This window comes from Oncorhynchus clarkii, chromosome 20, assembly GCF_045791955.1.
Source record: "Oncorhynchus clarkii lewisi isolate Uvic-CL-2024 chromosome 20, UVic_Ocla_1.0, whole genome shotgun sequence".
NCBI lineage: Eukaryota > Metazoa > Chordata > Actinopteri > Salmoniformes > Salmonidae > Oncorhynchus > Oncorhynchus clarkii.
The window spans coordinates 66,111,203-66,132,534 of record NC_092166.1 but is presented as its reverse complement, the minus strand read 5'-3'; the positions used below and the strand labels follow the sequence as shown (position 1 = coordinate 66,132,534).

The 21,332-nt window shown below is 43.6% G+C and overlaps 1 protein-coding gene across 2 annotated transcripts; it reads right to left on the bottom strand.

Annotated features, from left to right (window-relative positions):
* Positions 1-493: 493 nt before the first annotated feature.
* On the bottom strand, positions 494-21,234 carry LOC139376769 (leucine rich repeat containing 45). Of its 2 annotated transcripts, none has more exons than XM_071119682.1 (18): positions 21,161-21,234; positions 19,798-20,262; positions 19,469-19,530; positions 19,283-19,353; positions 18,852-19,030; positions 16,967-17,095; positions 16,721-16,833; positions 16,464-16,528; positions 11,396-11,473; positions 6,201-6,336; positions 6,006-6,083; positions 5,769-5,880; positions 5,608-5,678; positions 5,410-5,502; positions 4,913-5,005; positions 4,576-4,749; positions 4,137-4,284; positions 494-3,937 (listed from the first exon to the last, which is right to left on the bottom strand). In XM_071119682.1, exons 2-18 carry the CDS (start codon positions 20,027-20,029, stop codon positions 3,744-3,746), a joined length of 2,028 nt encoding a protein of 675 aa, XP_070975783.1. In that variant the 5' UTR covers positions 20,030-20,262; positions 21,161-21,234; the 3' UTR covers positions 494-3,743. The 2 variants fall into 2 exon arrangements, with proteins under 2 accessions (XP_070975783.1, XP_070975784.1); XM_071119683.1 differs by having other exon boundaries at positions 16,470-16,528.
* Positions 21,235-21,332: the final 98 nt, after the last annotated feature.

Here is a 21,332-nt window from a genome sequence, read left to right as displayed (position 1 = left end):
CAGAACACCCACATCAGCACAGGAGACAGGTGCGCTCACTTCAGCACCATGGACAGCGGCACTGTGGAAGGCTGCACTACCTGCAGGCTGGACCTCACTCAAGTGGAGCAGTTTGGAAGACACAGAGTGCCTACTCGCCCACTTACACTGTGTTTCTCGCTCCGTCAGGAGAGTTACGAACTCTGCCAGTGAGGCTACACCGCCGCAAGCGACTACATACAGGTGGCCGGCGTCTTTAACCACCCTCTTGCCTGAACCCTTGTAGACTAGAATGCCAGAGGCACTAAAAGCAAAAGCATCTGAAAGTAAAAGCATCTGAAACATGCTCTTTTGTTGTGTTTACACATTGCCAGCTTGTGTAAATTGGGCAAACCCCACTCTTTCTGACAATATCAAAAGCTGTACTTTTAAGGGGTTTGTCTTTTCTCCAATGTTTGACAACCATTGATTAAAAATATGGAATCTTGTTGATTTATGACTAAACAATTTATCCTAAACTTAACAAAAAACACGTTTTTATTGATAAAAAAAAATCACAGTACCAATCCCAAAACTGCAGTGCAAAAACCATATAAACACACAGAAAAATGTACATCACACATAGGGCTGTTGTGGTGAGCATATTACTGCCACACCTGCAGTCATGAGTCAAGACCTCAGTAAAATTCCATGTGAAGGTTGAGTTATGGTAATCTCCTTTTATGTACTCTGGACATAACACTACCATCAGGTCACTAATGGCCTGGTACTCAGGGCTCTACTGTTCCTCTAACCACTCTGACATCAACACAAATGCAATCAAAAAAACACATCAAAACAGTAGTCCTATAGCACTTTAAAACTCACCTCACTGTGATGATCAATTTGAAGAAAGAAGTTCAACAGCAGGTTGAAACAGTAAGTGGTTGTTGTGGATGTTGTTTCAAAGCCTAACACAACGAAATGGACAGTGATTTCAAAGGTGATGATTCATTTAATACACCCATACACATTTTAGAGCTTATGCATTTGCATAGGCTTATGAGCCCAAACCCGAGAAAAAAATACAATTACGATTTGTTGCGAAAACATGTTATTATCGATGTTCCCGAACAGATTTCACTTGGTTTCCCAAATTAAGCACTGGGTAGCTGCAGGAACAAGGTTGGAGAGCCCATGGCATAAAGCGTTTGGGCAGAATATCACCTAACAGGGCAGTGAGAGCATGCTTCTCAAACAGTGGTTGATGCATGGAGTGAAATAAGTGTTCTTATATTCATTTCTCAGCTTCTCATATTAAGCACATTCTCTGCTATAAAACCCAAGTAGATTACAAAACGGACTGGCGAGAAAGCGCGTGGCCTTCATTCGCTATTCCAGTGCATACAGATGACGTATTTTTTCCCCTGCTCCTCTTTCTGTCCATTGGATAACGGGCCATTCTAAATTCAAAAGTAATTTTACATAGTAAAGACCTGTTGTTTCAAAAGATCATGTTCTCGCTCAACACAGTCACTTCATATGCGCAGTCGCTCTGTAATGGGAAAAATATAACATAAGTTACAGTAGGCCAACTCATATTTTGTTCTTCTGAAATACATTTTCTTTTGACCTAACTAAAATAAATAAATGGATTTATTCTGATGGTGTATAGTAAATTGACTTAGACTTTTTAAAATGTTCCACGCCTGGAGATGCTTAAAGTGTTTATGTTAATTAATGGTAAATTACCAGTGGGACAGACAGTCTTTTGCATTACAATAACCATCTGACAAAATGTTATGACTGTCACAGCTCTAATCACACACCATTCAATTTCACTTGATTTGCTGATTTGTACAACCATAAAAGCTTAAAGGATTGTGATACGTAATAACTGTCAGTCATTGATATCGATGAGCACATCTTAAAACCTGGTGTAAGTAGCTTGTGAACACAACAGTTTATTACTATCCCCTGACTGGGACTGAGTCTGAGAGAAACTACAGAAATAGTTTCCCCCCCTCATCAATCTACACAAAACACCCCATAACGACAAAGAAAAAACAGTTAATTATTATAAATTTTTGCAAATGTATTATAAATAAAAAAACAGAAGTACCATTTTTACATAAGTATTCAGACCCTTTGCTATGTGACTCGGAATTTAGCTCAGGTGCATCCTGTTTCCATTGATCATCCTTGAGATGTTTCTACAACTTAATTGGAGTCCACCTGTGGTAAATTAAATTCATTCAACATGATTTGGAAAGGCAAACACCTGTCTATATAAGGTCCCACAGTTGACAGTGCATGTCAGAGCAAAAACCAAGCCATGAGGACGAAGGAATTGTCTGTAGAGCTCTGAGACAGGATTGTGTCGAGGCACAGATCCGGGGAAGGGTACCAACACATTTCTGCAGCACTGAAGGTTCCCAAGAACACAGTGGCCTCCATCATTCTTAAATGGAAGAAGTTTGGAAGCACCAAGACTCTTCCTAGAGCTGGCCACCCGGCCAAACTGAGCAATCGGGGAAGAACGGCCTTGGTCAGGGAGGTGACCAAGAACCCGATGGTCACTCTGACAGAGCTCTAGAGTTCCTCTGTGGAGATGGTTGTCCTTCTGGAAGGTTCTCCCATCTCTGCAGCACTTCACCAATCAGACCTTTATGGTAGAGTGGCCAGACGTAAGCCACTCCTCAGTAAAAAGACACATGACAGCCCGCTTGGAGTTTGCCAAAAGGCACCTAAAGACTCTCAGACCATGAGAAAGAAGATTCTCTGGTCTGATGAAACCAAGATTGAACGCTTTGGCCTGAATGCCAATCGTCATGTCTGGAGGAAACCTGGCACCATCCCTACAGTGAAGTATGGTGGTGGCAGCATCATGCTGTGGGGATGTTTTTCAGAGGCAGGGACTGGGAGACTAGTCAGGATCGAGGGGAAGATGAACGGAGCAAAGTACGAGACCTCAGACTAGAGCGAAGGTTCACCTTTCAACAGGACATCCACCCTAAACATACACCCAAGAGTGGCTTTGGGACAAGACTCTCAATGTCCTTCAGTGGCCCAGCCAGAGCCTGGTTTTGAACCCGATTGAACACCTCTGGAGACCTGAAAATAGCTGTGCAGCGACGCTCCCCATCCAACCTGACAGAACTTGAGAGGATCTGCAGAGAAAAATGGGAGAAACTCCCCAAATACAGGTGTAGCATCATACCTAAGAAGACTCGAGGCTGTAATCGCTGCCAAAGGTGCTTCAACAAAGGTACTGAGTAAAAGGTCTGAATACTTACGTAAATGTGATATTTCAGTTTTGTATTTTTAAAAACCAATTTTTGCTTTGTTATTATGGGGTAGTGTGTGTAGATTGATGAGGGGGGAAAAAACAATTTAATCAATTTTAGAATAAGGCTGTAACGTAACAAAATGTGGAAAAAGTCGAGGGGTCTGAATACTCTACGAATGCACGGTACACCCGAAGCTGCGGATGTCTAGAGGTGAATATCTGTGCTGTTGATATTTTGTGCTGGGGTAGTTTGGAGGGACCAAAGGGGAGAGGGGGAAGGACCGGAGAGGAACACATGGAGTATGGGTGTAATAGAAAGGTTTGGGTCACTTTAGTATCCCACTTTGTGAGGGTGTATGGGCACAAGGTTGTAGGGGTAAATGGGACAGGGGTTAGGGGTCAGAGGTTATTTCTTGGGACTGCAGAACCCCAGTGGTGACCCCTGTACTTAGTCCCTACATAAGGATGGGAAGGGTCAAAGGTTAGATGTCAGAGGTCACTTCTTAGGACTGTAGTGCAGCGGTGACCCCTGTACGTATGTGAGTATAGCGTTCTGGAGGAAGCTAGCTCTCTGGGCCTCGTCCTCTCTCATCCTCTGGATCTCTGCCTCTCTCAGTCTCAGCTTCTCAAACAGAGATGATATCTCACTCTCCTTGTCCAGGGTAGCCTCTCTGTGGTTACTGGCCAGCACTGTGGTAGACAAGACATACACAGAACAAATACTGGTTATTTCAAGTGTGTCAACAAATTATGTCAACTGTAAAACAAAGAGGGAGGACAGGTGAGAGGCAAAAGAGAAAGGGTGAGATGGGCCTTATGTAGAGAAGAGGACAGAGATAGGATGAAGAGAGGAGATGGGAGAGAGAGAGGGAGAGGAGAGTGTGCATACCTTTCATCTCTCTCTCCAGAGCAGCTATCTTCTCCTTCAGTCCTCCCTGTGCGGTCCTCTCAGCCTGCAGGTGTCCCATCTGCTCCTGTAGCTCCACCCTGACCCGACTCACCTCTGCAACCTTCTCCTGGTCCTTACCAGACAACTCCTGGAGGGGGACAAATTCTCTATATTTAATTACACCAAAGCGCAAATATTACCATCCCAGTAAACATACAACCCCCACACAACGTTGTCTCTGCCCCTACACGTATGAATATCATTCAGTGCTGAGAACTCACCAACCTGATTATGTCAAATCAGTAAAAATCACTTATTAGCATCCAATTGTTCCAGACAAATGTAAGACAAGTACACTGAACTTGATCTAGGTATTGTTTCAGTGTGTATAGTTGGTTGTTTTGTGCCAGTGGTCTCTCTGACACATTCACAATCTGACCTGCTGCAGCTCCTCTATCCTGCGTCGTAGTCCGTCTGTCTCGATGCTCTGCTGTCCGCTACGAGCCTGCAGCTCAGCTATGGTCTGTTTCTGCTGGGAACAGTGGCTCTGGGACTCATCACGGGACTGACGCAACCCACGCAGCTTCTCCTCTAACCCACTCACACGCTGCTGCTGCTCAGACAGAGGAGGGGAGAGAGAAGAAAGAGTTGAATCCTGACATTGTTATTGCTTTTCCAAATTTCAGGCACACACACTGATACACAGAGACCCGGACAAACAAACACAGTTTCTAACATATTACATTGAGTTGTTCTACAACAGGTGTATAAAGTACCTCCTCCAGGCGAACCTGTACCCGCACCTTCCCCTGTTCCTCCTCTGCCTGGGCTCTCTCTGTAACACAGGCTGCCTTTGCCCTGCTCAACTCCTACAAAGACGAAAAACACAGTTATACAGGCTGCCTTGGCCCTGCTCAACTCCTACAAGACGAAAAACACAGTTATACAGGCTGCCTTGGCCCTGCTCAACTCCTACAAGACGAAAAACACAGTTATACAGGCTGCCTTGGCCCTGCTCAACTCCTACAAGACGAAAAACACAGTTATACAGGCTGCCTTTGCCCTGATCAACTCCAACAGAGCAGAAGCATACATTAACACAGGCTGCCTTGTCCCTGATCAACTCCAACAAGACAGTTCAGGACAGAAAGACACAGTTACACCTCTGTACTGTCATCTATAGGGATCTTGTGCCACATTATGAACATTGGAATTTAATTGTGATTTACTGAAGGCAATACATTTTCAAAAAAATCCAATATAAAGAGCTGACCTCCTCCAGCTGTATCCGCTGTCCCTCCAGTTTGAGGATCCGGTCCTGTAGAGCCCTCTCACTCTCCTCAAGGTGACGATTCACATGGTCCACCTACACGCACACAAACCCACAATGTACACTCAATAGAGGGAAAAAGACAGAGTCTGTTGTATATTTAGTGAGAGACAATGTCAGACAGCAGGTTGTCTTCTCTACCTCTTTCTGTCGAAGGTTATTCATGTCCTCCAGAGACTGTTTAGATCTCTTCTTCTCCATCTCCAAACGCTCTGAGGGGGAGAGAAGATATTGAGTATACTCTCTGTGTGTGTGTGTGTGTGTGTGTGTGTGTGTGTATATATGTGTGTGTATGTGTGTACCTTCTGCCTGTGCTAGCCGTAGCTTTAGCTCTGCTGTGCTGTTGGTGAGCTCCTGCTTCAGCTCAAAAATCTGGTCCTGCTGAGACTTACACCTGCTCTCCATCTTCTCCAACTAACACACACATACACACACACAGAGATAACAAGAGACTGACTCCGTAAACAGCTTAGGTACTGCATCAAAAACACAAACATAATATTCATACACACAAGCGCACACACACACATAACTTATACCTTATTCTTGAGCTGTACGTTTGTCTCTGACATACTGGTAATCTCTCTGAGGAGCTTCCCCTCCCTCAGAGCACTGTCCTGCAGAACCAAACACACACACCACAATGTTAAGCTCACATACATCTTAACCAGACCATCTGTACATCAGTCTCGCCGTCCCCCTCCCCCTTCCTAGTACCTCCCCTCCATTCATACCTCCTGTTCTTTCTTCCTCTCCCTGCTCTGTCGTTCTCTCTGCTCGTCTTTCTCAGTCTTCACTCTGGTCAGCAGCTCTCCCAGGTTGTGGTTCTTCTGTTCCGACATGGCCAGTGCTGCCTCAGTCATCTGGAATCTAGACACACAGAACGGTCAGGTGTGTGTCTGTGAAAGTCAAAAGAAGGCCAGGTTTATTGCTTCTTTAAACCAGAACAACAGTTTTCAGCTTTGCTAACATAATTGCAAAAGGGTTTCTAATGATCAATTAGCCTTTTAAAATGATAAACTTGTATTTGCTAACACAACGTGCCATTTGAACACAGGAGTGATGGTTGCTGATAATGAGCCTCTGTACGCCTATGTAGATATTCCATTAAAAATCAGCTGTTTCCAGCTACAATAGTCATTTACAACATTAACAATGTCTACACTGTATTTTTTTAAATTTTTCTCCCCAATTTCGTGGTATCCAATTGTTAGTAATTACTATCTTTTTCTCATCGCTACAACTCCTGTACGGGCTCAGGAGAAACGAAGGTCGAAAGCCATGCGTCCTCCGAAACACAACCCAACCAAGCCTCACTGCTTATTAACACAGCGCGCATCCAACCCGGAAGCCAGCCGCACCAATGTGTCGAAGGAAACACTGTGCACCCGGCGACCTGGTTAGCGTGCACTGCGCCCGGCCCGCCACAGGATAGGCCAAACCCTCCCTAACCCGGACGATGCTAGGCCAATTGAGCGTCGCCCCATCGAGCCTTGGGCTCGAACCCAGAGTCTCTGGTGGCACAGCTAGCACTGCAATGCAGTGCCTTAGACCACAGCTCCACCCGGGAGGCCCTACACTATTATTTCTGATAAATGTGCTTTTCTTTCAATAACAAGGACATTTCTAAGTGACCCCAAACTTTTGAACAGTAGTGTATATCTAAGACAGAGGGGAAGCCACCCTCCATAGGGTTTATCCAGAGGTACAGTAGTACCTGTGTCCTGTATGAATGAGCCCTGAGGGAGAGGGGACTGAAGTGGGTCACCGTGGATATATATATAGCCCCCTGCCTGGGTCCTCTACCTGAGAACCAAGAATATCGGTCTTTGTAAGTGCCTGATTAAAAATTCAACATGGGTTTCTTCTAGTCACAGCATCAGTATTTCATTAAGATAAAGGAGATGTGGTGATGAGATTTAAAACAAGATATGGAAGGTGAGGAACTTCCACCTAAGACTCATATTAGTCAAATTCTCTGCTAGCACAGACTGGAATATGGTCCAGGATTCATCCGATGGCATTGAGGAGTTTACCACATCAGTCAACGGCTTCATTAATAAGTGCATAGACAACGTCATCCCCACAGTGACGAGTACGTACTAGAGGTCGACCGATTAATCGGAATGGCCGATTAATTAGGGTCGATTTCAAGTTTTCGTAACAATTTTTTTTACAACTTTATTTAACGAGGCATGTCCGTTAAAAAACACATTCTTATTTTCAATGACAGCCTAGGAACGGTGGGTTAACTGCCTTGTTCAGGGGCAGAACGACAGATTTTTACCTTGTCAGCTCAGGGATTCAATCTTGCAACCTTATGGTTAACTAGTCCAACGCTCTAACCACCTGCCTCTCATTGCACTCCACAAGGAGTTATGCGAATGCAGTAAGAAGCCAAGGTAAGTTGCTAGCTAGCATTAAACTTATGTTATAAAAAACAATCAATCATAAATCACTAGTTATAACTACACATGGTTGATGATATTACTAGTTTATCTAGCGTGTCCTCGAAAAAGGACTGTCATTGCTCCAACGTGTACCTAACCATAAACATCAATGCCTTCCTTAAAATCAATATACAGAAGTATATATTTTTAAACCTGCATATTTAGCTAAAAGAAAGGTTAGCAGGCAATATTAACCAGGTGAAATTGTGTCACTTCTCTTGTGTTCATTGCACGCAGAGTCAGGGTATATGCAACAGTTTAGGCCGCCTGGCTCATTGCGAACTAATTTGCCAGAATTTTACATAATTATGACATAACATTGAAGGTTGTGCAATGTAACAGCAATATTTAGACTTAGGGATGCCATCCGTTAGATAAAATACCGAACAGTTCCGTATTTCACTGAAAGAATAAACGTTTTGTTTTCGAAATGATAGTTTCCGGATTCAACCATGTAATGACCTAAGGCTCGTATTTGTGTGTTATGTTATAATTAAGTCTATGATTTGATATTTGATAGAGCAGTCTGACTGAGCGCTTTCGTGCGTTTTGCCAGCAGCTCTTTTCAATGCTTCAAGCATTGAGCTGTTTATGACTTTAAGCCTATCAACTCCCGAGATTAGGCTAGTGTAACCGATGTGAAATGGCTAGCTAGTTAGCGTGCGAATAGCATTTCAAACGTCACTCGCTCTGAGACTTGGAGTGGTTGTTCCCCTTGCTCTGCAAGGGCTGCGGCTTTTGTGGAGCGATGGGTAACGCTGCTTCGAGGGTGGCTGTTGAGCTAAAGGCTCTGAGCTAAAGGCTAGAGCTGCTTCTTTGAAGGAGCGGAACACTAATCTGGACGCTTCTAAGAAATTCCGCTACGCCTCCCCCCAACGAACCATCAAACAAATAACGCAAAGTGTCTTGCTACACCGGCTCCAACGCTGGTTGGATGTGGCAGGTCTTGCAAGCAACACTGAACCATGCATGAGAGCACCAGCTGTTCCGGACAACTGTGTGAGTAGGACCTTTAAACAGGTAAACATTCACAGAGCCGCAGGGCCAGACGGATTACCAGGACATGTACTCAGCGCATGCACTGACCAGCTGGCAAGTCTCTTCACAGACATTTTCAAACTCTCACTGACCTAGTCTGTAATACCTACATGTTTCAAACAGACCACCATAGTCCCTGTGCCCAAGAACGCCAAGGTAACCTGTCTAAATGACTTACATCTGGAGCCATGAAATGCTTTGAAAGGCTGGTCATGGCTCACATCAACACCATAATCCTAAACACCCTGGAGCCACTCCAATTCGCATACCGCCCCAACAGATCCACAGATGACGCAATCTCTATTGCACTCCACACTGCCCTTTCCCATCTGGACAAAAAGAAAACCTGTGAGAGAATACTGTTCAATTACTACAGTTCAGCGTTCAACACCATAGTGCCATCCAAGCTCATCACTAAGCTAAGGATCCTGGACTGAACACCTCCCTCTGCAACTGGATCCTTGACTTCCTGACGGGCCACCTCCAGGTGGTGGGGATAGGCAACAACACATCCACAATGCTGACCCTCAACACGAGGGCACCTCAGGGGTGCGTGCTTAGTCTCCTCCTGTACTCCCTGTTCATCCATGACTGCATGCCCATGCACGACTGCAACACCATCATTAAGTTTGCAGACGACACGACGGTGGTAGGCCAAATCACAGACGACGATGAAACAGCTTATAGGGAGGAGGTCAGAGACAACAACGTCAGCAAGACAAAGGAGCTGATCGTGGACCACAGGAAACGGAGGGCCGAGCACGACCCATTCGCATCGACAGGGCTGTAGTGGAGCGGGTCAAGAGCTTCAAGTTCCTCTGTGTCCACATCAGTAAGGAACTATCATGGTCCAAACACACCAACACAGTCATGAAGAAGGCACAACAATGTCTCTGCTCCCTCTGGAGTCTGAAAATATTTGACATGGGCCCTCAGATCCTCAAAGTTCTACAGCTGCACCACTGAGAGCATCTATGGCAACTGCTTGGCATTCGACCGTAACATGCTGACTACACCGGGCGAGCGTGCATGTTGATTAATTCACAGATAAAAGGGTAAACCAAGTTTGTTTATAGGCTAGAGCTGCTCTCCTCCTTCAGGCTTCTTCTTCTGACTTTATATGATGGTTGGCAACCAACTTTAAGGTGCATTACCACCACCACTGGACTGAAGTGTGGACCTCAGTTTATCTTTCAATCACCCACATGGGTATATGCTCCGAAAAACCAATGAGGAGATGGTAGAGGTGGGACTTGCAGCATGTCAAGTGTCACAGAACCAAGTTGCATTTTAGCGCCTGGCTATGCTGACGCTCGCTGACGAGTGCGAGCAGTGTGGATGCAATGATTGAATAACATGTATGTGGAAATGAATTTTGCAACACTCACGCACGTAACACGAGCGGTGTGGTCAGCATGTAAGGCACTAAAGAGGGTAGTGTGTACAGCCCAGTACATCACTGGGTGTCATGCCAGTGACTCGGGTGGGTTATCTAGGTGATTTATGATCTATGTTGGCCTGGTATGGTTCCCAATCAGAGACTGCTGTTTATCGTTGTCTCTGATTGGGGATCATATTTAGCTAGCCATTTTCTCATTGTGCTTTGTGGGATCTTGACCATGGATAGTTGCATATTAGCATTATTGTTAGATTCACGGTTCGTTTTGAGATTTATTGTTTTTGTTTTGCTAAGAGTTTCAACTAGAAATCAAAAGATGTGGAACCCAGATCACGCTGCGCTTTGGTCCAGTTATTCTAACGATCGTGACACTGGGGCTGAGCTCCCTGCCATCCAGGACCTCTATACCAGGTGGTGTCAGAGGAAGGACCTAAAACTTGTCAATACTCCAGTCACCCAAGGCATAGACTGTTCTTTCTGCTACCACAAGGCAAGTGGTACCTGAGATCCAAGTCTGGGACCAAAAGGCTCCTGGACAGCTTCTGCCCCCAAGCCATAAGACTGCTAAACAGTTAATCAAATGGCTACCTGGACTATTTGCATCAAACCACATTTTTTTGCACTAACTCTCTTGCAATGGCTCTATGAACTCACTGGACTCTACCCACACACTCACACTCCAACACACACATACACTCACACTCCAACACACACATACACTCACACACAGACACACACGCACGCATATTGACGCCACATATTGACACTTTCACACACGCTGATGCTACTCTGTTTATTATCTATCATGATTGCCTAGTCACTACCTCGTACCCCTGCACATTGACTTGGTACCGGTTCTCCTTGTATATAGTCTCGTTATTGTTGTGTTACTATTTCTTTCTTTAAAAATGTTTCTTACTTTTTAACTGTGCATTGTTGAGAAAGGGCTCGTAAGTAAGCATTTCACAGTAAAGTCTACACCTGTTGATGTGACTTGAGAATGAATGTGGGGTTTAAACATGGACTGATGAGGCCTGCTTACTTGGCTGTGAGAGAGTTGACAACAGACTTCCTCTCGTTCAGGGCCTCCTGTAGCTGACCCACATGGATAGATGTGGTCCTGGAGGAGAGGGAAACACAGGGTCATTAATATGTACAGAGCCTTCAGAAAGTATTCATACCCCTCGACTTATTCCACATTGTGTGTTACAGCCTGAATTCAAAATGTATTAAATACAGTGGGGCAAAAAAGTATTTAGTCAGCCACCAATTGTGCAAGTTCTCCCACTTAAAAAGATGAGAGAGGCCTGTAATTTTCATCATAGGTACACTTCAACTATGACAGACAAAATGAAAAAAAAAATCCAGAAAAATCACATTGTAGGATTTTTAATGAATTTATTTGCAAATTATGGTGGAAAATAAGTATTTGGTCACCTACAAACAAGCAAGATTTCTGGCTCTCACAGACCTGTAACTTCTTCTTTAAGAGGCTACTCTGCCCTCCACTCGTTACCTGTATTAATGGCACCTGTTTGAACTTGTTATCAGTATAAAAGACACCTGTCCACAACCTCAAACAGTCACACTCCAAACTCCAGAAACAAAATTGTAGACCTGCACTAGTCTGGGAAGTCTGAATCTGCAATAGGTAAGCAGCTTGGTTTGAAAAAAATCAACTGTGGGAGCAATTATTAGGAAATGGAAGACATACAAGACCACTGATAATCTCCCTCGATCTGGGGCTCCATGCAAGATCTCACCCCGTGGGGTCAAAATGATCACAAGAACGGTGAGCAAAAATCCCAGAACCACACGGGGGGACCTAGTGAATGACCTGCAGAGAGCTTGGACCAAAGTAACAAAGCCTACCATCAGTAACACACTACACCGCCAGGGACTCAAATCCTGAAGTTTGCTAGAGAGCATTTGGATGATCCAGAAGAAGATTGGGAGAATGTCATATGGTCAGATGAAATCAAAATATAACTTTTTGGTAAAAACTCAACTCGTCGTGTTTGGAGGACAAAGAATGCTGAGTTGCATCCAAAGAACACCATACCTACTGTGAAGCATGGGGGTGGAAACATCATGCTTTGGGGCTGTTTTTCTGCAAAATGACCAGGACGACTGATCCGTGTAAAGGAAAGAATGAATGGGGCCATGTATCGTGAGATTTTGAGTGAAAAGCTCATTCCATCAGCAAGGGCATTGAAGATGAAACGTGGCTGGGTCTTTCAGCATGACAATGATCCCAAACACACCGCCCGGGCAACGAAAGAGTGGCTTCGTAAGAAGCATTTCAAGGTCCTGGGAGTGGCTTAGCCAATCTCCAGATCTCAACCCCATAGAAAATATTTGGAGGTAGTTGAAAGTCCGTGTTGCCCAGCAACAGCCCCAAAACATCACTGCTCTAGAGGAGATCTGCATGGAGGAATGGGCCAAAATACCAGCAACAGTGTGTGAAAACCTTGTGAAGACTTACAGAAACGTTTGATCTCTGTCATTGCCAACAAAGGGTATATAACAAAGTATTGAGATAAACTTTTGTTATTGACCAAATACTTATTTTCCACCATAATTTGCAAATAAATTCATTAAAAATCCTACAATGTGATTTTCTGGATTTTTTTTCTCATTTTGTCTGTCATAGTTGAAATGTACCTATTATGAAAATTACAGGGAACTCTCTCATCTTTTTAAGTGGGAGAACTTGCACAATTGGTGGCTGACTAAATACTTTTTTGCCCCACTGTAGATCTTCACACAATAGCCCATAATGACAAAGTAAAAAAATGTTTTTAGAAATGTTTGCAAATGTATTGAAAATAAAGAACACTCTCATTTACATAAGTATTCAACCTCTGAGTCAATAAATGTCAGAATCACCTTTGGCAGTGAATACAGCTGTGAGTCTTTCTGGGTAAGTTTCTAAGAGCTTTGCACACCTGGATTGTACAATATTTGCACAATATTATTTTGTTATTCTTCAAGCTCTGTCAAGTTGGTTGTTGATGATTGCTAGACAGCCATTTTCAAGTCTTGCAATTGATTTTCAAGCCGATTTAAGTCAAAACTGTAACTAGGCCATTCAGGAAAATTCAATGTCCAGTGTATATTTGGCCTTGTATTTTAGGTTATTGTCCTGCTGAAAAGTGAATGTCTCCCAGTGTCTCTTGGAAAGCAAACTGAACCAAGTTTTCCTCGAGGATTTTTTCTGTGCTTAGCTCTATTCCGTTTATTTTTATCCTAAAAACTCCCTAGTCCTTGCCGATGACAAGCATACCCATAACATGATGCAGCCACCACCATGCTTGAAAACATGAGTGGTACTCAATGATGTGTTGTGTTTACCCCAAACATAACTCTTTGTGTTCAGGATAAAAATGTAATTTATTTTTGGGCAGTTTTACTTTAGTGCCTTATTGCAAACAGGATGCATGTTTTGGAATATTTGTATTCTGCACAGGCTTCTTCTTTCACACTCTGTCATTTAGATTAGTATTGTGGAGTAACTACAATTTTGTTGATCCATCCTCAGTTCTCCTATCACAGCCATTAAACTCTATAACGGTTTTAAAGTCACCATTGGCCTCATGGTGAAGCCCCTGAGTGGTTTCCTTCCTCTCCAGCAACTGAGTTAGGAAGGACAACTGTATCTTTGTAGTGACTGGGTTTATTGATACACTATCCAAAGTGTAATTAATAACTTCACCTTGCTCAAAGGGATTTTCAATGTATGCTTTAAAAATATATATATATATATATATATGCAAAAAACACACACACACACACACACACACACACACACACACACACACACACACACACACACACACACACACACACACACACACACACACACACACACACACACACACACACACACACACACACACACCTTTGCGAGGCATTGGAAAACCTCCCTGGTCTTTGTGGTTAAATTTGTGTTTGAAATTCAATGCTCGACAGCGAGACCTTACAGATAATTGTATGTGTGGGATACAGAGATAAGGTTGTCATTCAAAAAATCATGTTAAAACACTATTATTGTAAAGTCCATGCAACTTATTATACAACTTGTTAAGCACATATTTACTCCTGAACGTATTTAGACTTGCCATAACAAAAGGGGTTGAATACTTATTGACTCAAGACATTTCAGCTTTTAATTTTCAATTAATTAGTAAAATATCTAAAAAACTTAATTCTACTTTGACATTGAGGTTTTGTGTGTACGCCAGTACAACAAAATCTCAATTTAATCCATTTTAAATTCTGTCCATAAAACAACAAAATGTGGAAAAAGTAAAAGGGTGTGAATAATTTCTGAAAGCACTGTATGCCTATAGATTGTATGTACAGTGCATTCAGAAAGTATTCAGACCCCTTACCCTTTTCCACATTTTGTTACGTTACAGCCTTATTCTAAAATTGATTAAATAAAAATAAAAAACTCAATCTACACACAATACCCCATAATGACAAAGCGAAAACAGGTTTTTAGAATTATTTATTTTTTAAACAGAAATACATTATGTAAATAAGTATTCAGACCCTTTGCTCTGAGACTCAAAATTTAGCTCAGATGTATCCTGTTTCCATTGATTATGGAAACAGGATACGTTTCTACAACTTAATTGGAGATGTTTCTACAACTTAATTGAATTTACCACAGGTGGACTCCAATCGATTGGACATGATGTAGAAAAGCACACACCTGTCTATATAAAGGTCCCACAGTTGACAGTGCATGTCAGAGCAAAAACCAAGCCATGAGGTTGAAGGAATTGTCCGTAGAGCTCCGAGACAGGATTGTGTCGAGGCACAGATCTGGGGAAGGGTACCAACACATTTCTGCAGCATTGAAGATCCCCAAGAACACAGTGGCCTCCATCATTCTTAAATGGAAGAAGTTTGGAACTAGAGCTGGCCGCCCGGCCAAACTGAGCAATCGGGGGAGAAGGGCCTTGGTCAGTGAGGTGACAAAGAACCCGATGGTCACTCTGACAGAGCTTCAGATTTCGTCTGTGGAGATGGGAGGACCTTCCAGAAGGACAACCATCTCTGCAGCGCTCCACCAATCAGGCCTTTATGGTAGAGTGGCCAGACGGAAGCCCCTCCTCAGTAAAAGGCACATGACAGCCCGCTTGGAGTTGGCCAAAAGGAACCTAAAGGACTCTCAGACCATGAGAAACAAGATTCTCTGGTCTGATGAAATCAAGATTGAACTCCTAGGCATGAATGCCAAGCGTCTGGAGGAAACCTGGCACCATCCCTACGGTGAAGCATGGTGGTGGCAGCATCATGCTGTGAGGATGTTTTTCAGCTGCAGGGACTGGCAGACTAGTCAGGATCGAGGGAAAGATGAACGGAGCAAAGTACAGAGAGATCCTTGATGAAAACCTGCTCCAGAGCGCTCAGGACCTGAGACTGGGGCGAAGGTTCACCTTCCAACAGGACAATGACCCTAAGTACACAGCCAAGACATCACAGGAGAGAAGTCTCTGAATGTCATTAAGTGGCCCAGCCAGAGCCAGGACTTTTCTAATCGAACATCTCTAGAGACCTGAAAATAGCTGTGCAGCAACGCTCCCCATCCAACATGACAGAGCTTGAGGATCTGCAGAGAAGAATGTGAGAAACTTCCCAAATAGATGTGCCAAGCTTGTAGCGTCATACCAAGAAGACTCGAGGCCCTAATCTCTGCCAACGGTGCTTCATCTGAGTAAAAGGGTCTGAATACTTATGTAAATGTAATATTAACATTTTAGTTTTTTTATGTCTAAAAAAACAGTTTTTGCTTTGTCATTATGGGGTATTGTGTGTAGATTGGTGAGAAAAATAAATAATTTAATACATTTTAGAATAGGGCTGTAACACAACAAAATATGGAAAAAGTCAAGGGGTCTGAATACTTTCCGAATGCACTGTAGCTACATGACCTATGTTAGCCTGGGTGCCAGTCTGTTTCTGCTTTTAAGCCAAGTTGTCATTGTCTAGCCAGACAAGTCCTGTTGGCAACACAATAACGTTGTTATTGTTGTTATTATTTTTCTTATTATTGTTGATGCAGAAACAGTCAAGGCTAGTCTTATTGTACCACTCACGCTGACCTGGTGCTTCGGCCCATCTCGTCTCTCTGTTTGTCTATGGTCTCCATCAGACTCAGAAACTAAAGGGAGAGAGGGAAAGGCAACATAAACATCTTACATACAGGGCTTCTTGTTCATCTGCACACACATTTCTAAACATAAAATGGTAACTAATAAACCCAGATACAGTATATTATGTGCAGTGCCATTCCCTTGTCTCTCCCCTTCTTGTTCTACATGGAGGAGAACTCTATTTCCCAGCAGCTCCATACCTGGCGTCCCTTCTCCTCCTTGAGGATCTGGATCTCCTTGCTGAGGACTTGGGTTCTGCTGCGGCTCTCTCTCACAGTGGACTGCCTGTCCGAGTTATGATCCATCGCCTGCTCTATGGGAGGGGGGAGACCATAGGTGGGGGGTGGTTACTTCAATCAAAAACATTACAATAACAGACGTTCAGCAACACACAAGCTTAGACAGACTGACTGACACTGAGACAGACAGACACACACACAGCTTACCGAGGGCTTTGAGTGTGTCGCTGGGGATGTTGTTTCCAGCCATCTCCAGGTGTGTCAGTGTCCTGTTCTGCTGTAGAGCCTCCAGGAAGGACCGGCCACCCAGCAGACCAATGTTGTTCCACCTCACATCTATACAACCACAACACAGGCAACAGACCAGATAAGAGAACCATGACACCTTTGCTGTCTAGGCATCTAATGGTACATTGTTCATGGACCCAGTCTCCCAGAAAAAAAATCTAGTTTGAGCCTGTATCCTAGCCCCCAAAAATGTGATATTTTCTGTTCTGAAGGTATTGAATCAGTCAGTGTAAGCAATATGGTGATGACCTTGCTTTCTCATGGGCTCTGGGGACCATATTGCTTACACCTACCTGGTTCTTTCAGTTGTGAAGACAGTGACACCGAAGGTGTAGGGGCTAGGAGAATAGCTTCTGGGTGGTTTTCAGACAAGGCTTTGGTCTACTCCACAGGGATGTAATGATTCACAATACCCATTGGTCCCGGTTCAAATGTTGTGACATGAGTGCATCGGTCCGGACCCCAAACCGATAGAAATGTAGCATGCATCAGTCAGGAAATAGATTCAAACATTAAAAATCGCCGGTTCACTAAAATGTTTTGGACAAATGACTTTCTTTCTACCTTCTGAAATACCGCTCATATTTTGTGACAACTGCATCCTCTTCTTCAGTGTGGAACTAAGCATGTCATTGTGTTAACAGTCATTGATCTACAAGTCATATTGCAATGCCGAACACCCCCAGGCCATATCAGTAGCCTGGTCAAACTAAGCGCTAATGTCAGTTTATGTGACAAAACAAGCAGTCATTGTGTAGAGAATCATTGTACCATCTAAACAGCTGCGTTTCCATAACCAAAGATATTGTATTTTCAGCTGGTGTACAAAACCGAAAGTAAAAGACTCAAAAATGAAAATAAAGAACGGGAAGCATAGAAATAGTGCGCATACAACCAATCTAGCGCTTCTTAGACTTGCTTTCAATGAGAATGACAGATCTACACTGAGTATACAAAACATTAAGAACACCTGCTTTTTCGATGACAGACTGACCAGGTGAAAGCTATTATCCCTTATTGAAGTCACTTGTTAACTCCACTTCAACCAGTGTAGATGAAGGGGAGGAGACAGGTTAAAGAAGGATTTTTTTTAGCCTTGAGACAATTGAGATATGGATTGTGTATGTGTGTCAGAGGGTGAATGGGCAAGACAAAATATTTAAGTGCCTTTGAACGGGGTATGGTAGTCGATGCCAGGCGCACTGGTTTGTGACAAGAACTGCAACGCTGCTGGGTTTTTCACGCTCAACAGTTTCCAGTGTGTACCAACAATGGTCCACCATCCAAAGGACATCCATAGACATACACAGTACATAATTTACACACACACAGAAGTCAGATCAGACAGATACAGCTCAGAGGCTCAACCTATGAGCTCCATCAGCAGCTGACTTTAATTTAGAATAAAAAATTAATGTGTTTATGCAACAAATATTAGTACATCGAATCGTATCGCATCGAACCGAATCGATTCTTTCCTCTAATCAAATCGCATTGAATCGCTTCAAACTAAAACGTATTGTTCCTGTATCGGTGCCCATGCATCTAGATACATATTGAATCGTCCTGAAAGGGAAAGATGCACACCCCGACTACTCTAGTTGAATCTCGACTCTAGTGATCTTGGCTGTAGAGTCATTTCCCAATGTGTGGTGCTCCTTTGTGAAGTTTTCCCTACGTACAGATCTAGGATCAGCTTCCTCTACCCACATCCTAAACTTAACTATTTATGGGGGGAATGGAAAACTGACCCAAAATCAGCATCTAAAAAGTAACTTAACCCTACACCTGCAAACCCACTGACCCAGTTCCTGCAGGGTGCTGTTCCGCTTGAGGGCCAGGCAGAGCTCCGAGGCCCCCTGGTGGTTGATCTGGTTGTTGCGCAGGTCCAGCTGGGTTAGACAGGCGTTGGTGGCCAAACCCTCACAGAACACTGAGAACGCCTCCTCCCACATCCCCAACGCATTCCACTCCAACACCAGCCTGTGTCCAACACAACAACCTTAGCTTGGGTTATGGTTCCCTTAGCAATGCAGTATCGTTGTGTATGCACAACTCATGCTGGTCCCAGAAGAAAATAGAGGGATTCTTTTTATTTATTTAAAAAAATATTACTGAAATAATCTTAACATACCTGAACGCTTAGCCACATTTTATAGACATTTCAATAGAAATTTCAACCAAAAAGTTTTCATTGAATGATCTAGCTTGCTACTAGCTCACTAACCAACTCACCTGCACAGTGTCTTGTTTCTCACCAACAGCTTCCCTAAAGCCTCAGCTCCTGTTGATCTCAAGTTATTTCCCTGACAACAAATAGAAAATATATGATCAAATTGAAATTTGTCAAGTCAGGCTGGCCACCCCATCTCAGACTGGTCAAGTGGTCTGCGGTGTGTAGAGGCCTCTGATGGTCCTTACCTTCAGATCCAGGACTTTAACAGTAGTGTTGGCACACAGCCCATTCAGGAGCAGCTTGGCACCTGGACATGACAAAGACAAGTGGCAGTCAGGAGCAAGTGTTATCAAAGCATTGATATAAAAAGTGTTATCTAAGCATTATAACAATGTAACTAAACTGCAGCAACAAAGCAAACAGTTCTAGCTATATAATCTCTGTGCAGCAGTAGCAAAAGCCCTACAGGATTCATAGTATATCCATGGCTCAAATATACACAGTATCACACAGTCAGCACAGTAACAAAAAGACAGAAAGATCCCCACACGACTACCACCCAACAAACACATACCTTCCTCAGTGAGCATGCAGTCACTGAGGGCCAGCTCGGTGAAGAGTGTGTCTTTGTGAAGGACCCTCCCCAGCACGGCACAGGTGTCTACAGACAGGCTGTGTCCCCTCAGGTCCAGCCTGGATCCTGCTGCGGCTCTCCTGGTCTCCTGGAGCTGAGCTAGCACTGACTCCTGGGGATCCACGCCCCCCTCCTTACACAGACGCAGGTAGGTCCGTCTGAAATCCTCCATACTGGGCCGTACACTGTCTCAGAGCTGTTTGGATTCCTTTTGAGCTCCTCTGTCGTTTGTTACTAGTATTCTCCTCCTCTCTTTCAGTCCCTCTGTTCCTCTCCGGGTTCTCTGTGCTGCTTCAATCCCTTATCCGCCCACTCACCCCTTCTTTTCCTCTTCAGTTTTTCTTTGTTCCTTCCCGGACCCTCCGATCCTGCCCAGCACTGTGCTGTCGCCCTGGCCTGATGGAGCTGTGGGGTGAATTGGGAGACAAGTGAGGAAACCCAGCTTAGACTATGTCTGTCTGACATACAAAATAAATTACACATAATTTCTAGGCTCTTTACTCTCTCTCTGGGGTTTGGATGTCTTTAAAAAAATCAGCTCAAGAGCTTTGTAAGATGGTCATTTACATCATTGAGTAACTGGAATTGGCTACAATAATCAACATTGCATAAATTACAGCAAGAACTATGATTAACAAGCTAGCAGCTGGTGCAGAATTGTCAAAGCCTACTTTTGACCACTACATCAATTAGGATGCATTCAGAGCTAAAAGTGACATCAGGCAGGCAGAAATCATCTCTTTCAGTGATTTTGGCAGACAATGCATGGCTGAAGAAGATGAAGCAATCCAGTCCACTATCCAATTAGTGATGATGGCCCTTCAGTAACTGCCACTGACACCATTGCTGATTTATCTAGCTAACGTTACCTAGCTATTTCCCTAACTAGCTAGCTATTTAAATAGTAAGACTAAGGTTGCAGCACACTGTCTATCTGGTTAACCAAACCATTGTTGATGAAAATTGTTGGATGAGTAGTAACCCACCTTATTGTTGTTGACAAATGAGCTTACCCATGGCTGACAGGCTAGCTGTTACAGTAAAGTTAGCTAATCTGTTAACATGGGTAATGGCTAATAGACTAACTGACACTGTTTATGTTAGTAAACAATGAGATTAACGTTAACTAGCTAGCTACATTACTGTAGTTACTGGCAGCTTGTTTAGCTAACTAGCTAACGTTACCTGTTCACCTTCCTGCAATATATTGCTTCCTAGCTTAAAAAAACAAATGTCAAGAGAAGAAACGAGAGGAATTTACACCGTAGATCACATCGCTATAAGGTTTTTCCAAAGATCAAACCTTGTTAGTTGTTGTTGACTGGTGCAAGTTTTCAAGTGACAGTTGAGTTAGCTGGAAGGTAACCAGGAAGTGGGATTCACGTCGGATTGATATGTACGTAAGCGCAGTGCATGTCGTTACGTGTAGTTGTGAGAAGCGCGCGCGATGGAGGAGTCTTGGCGCTCAATTTGGA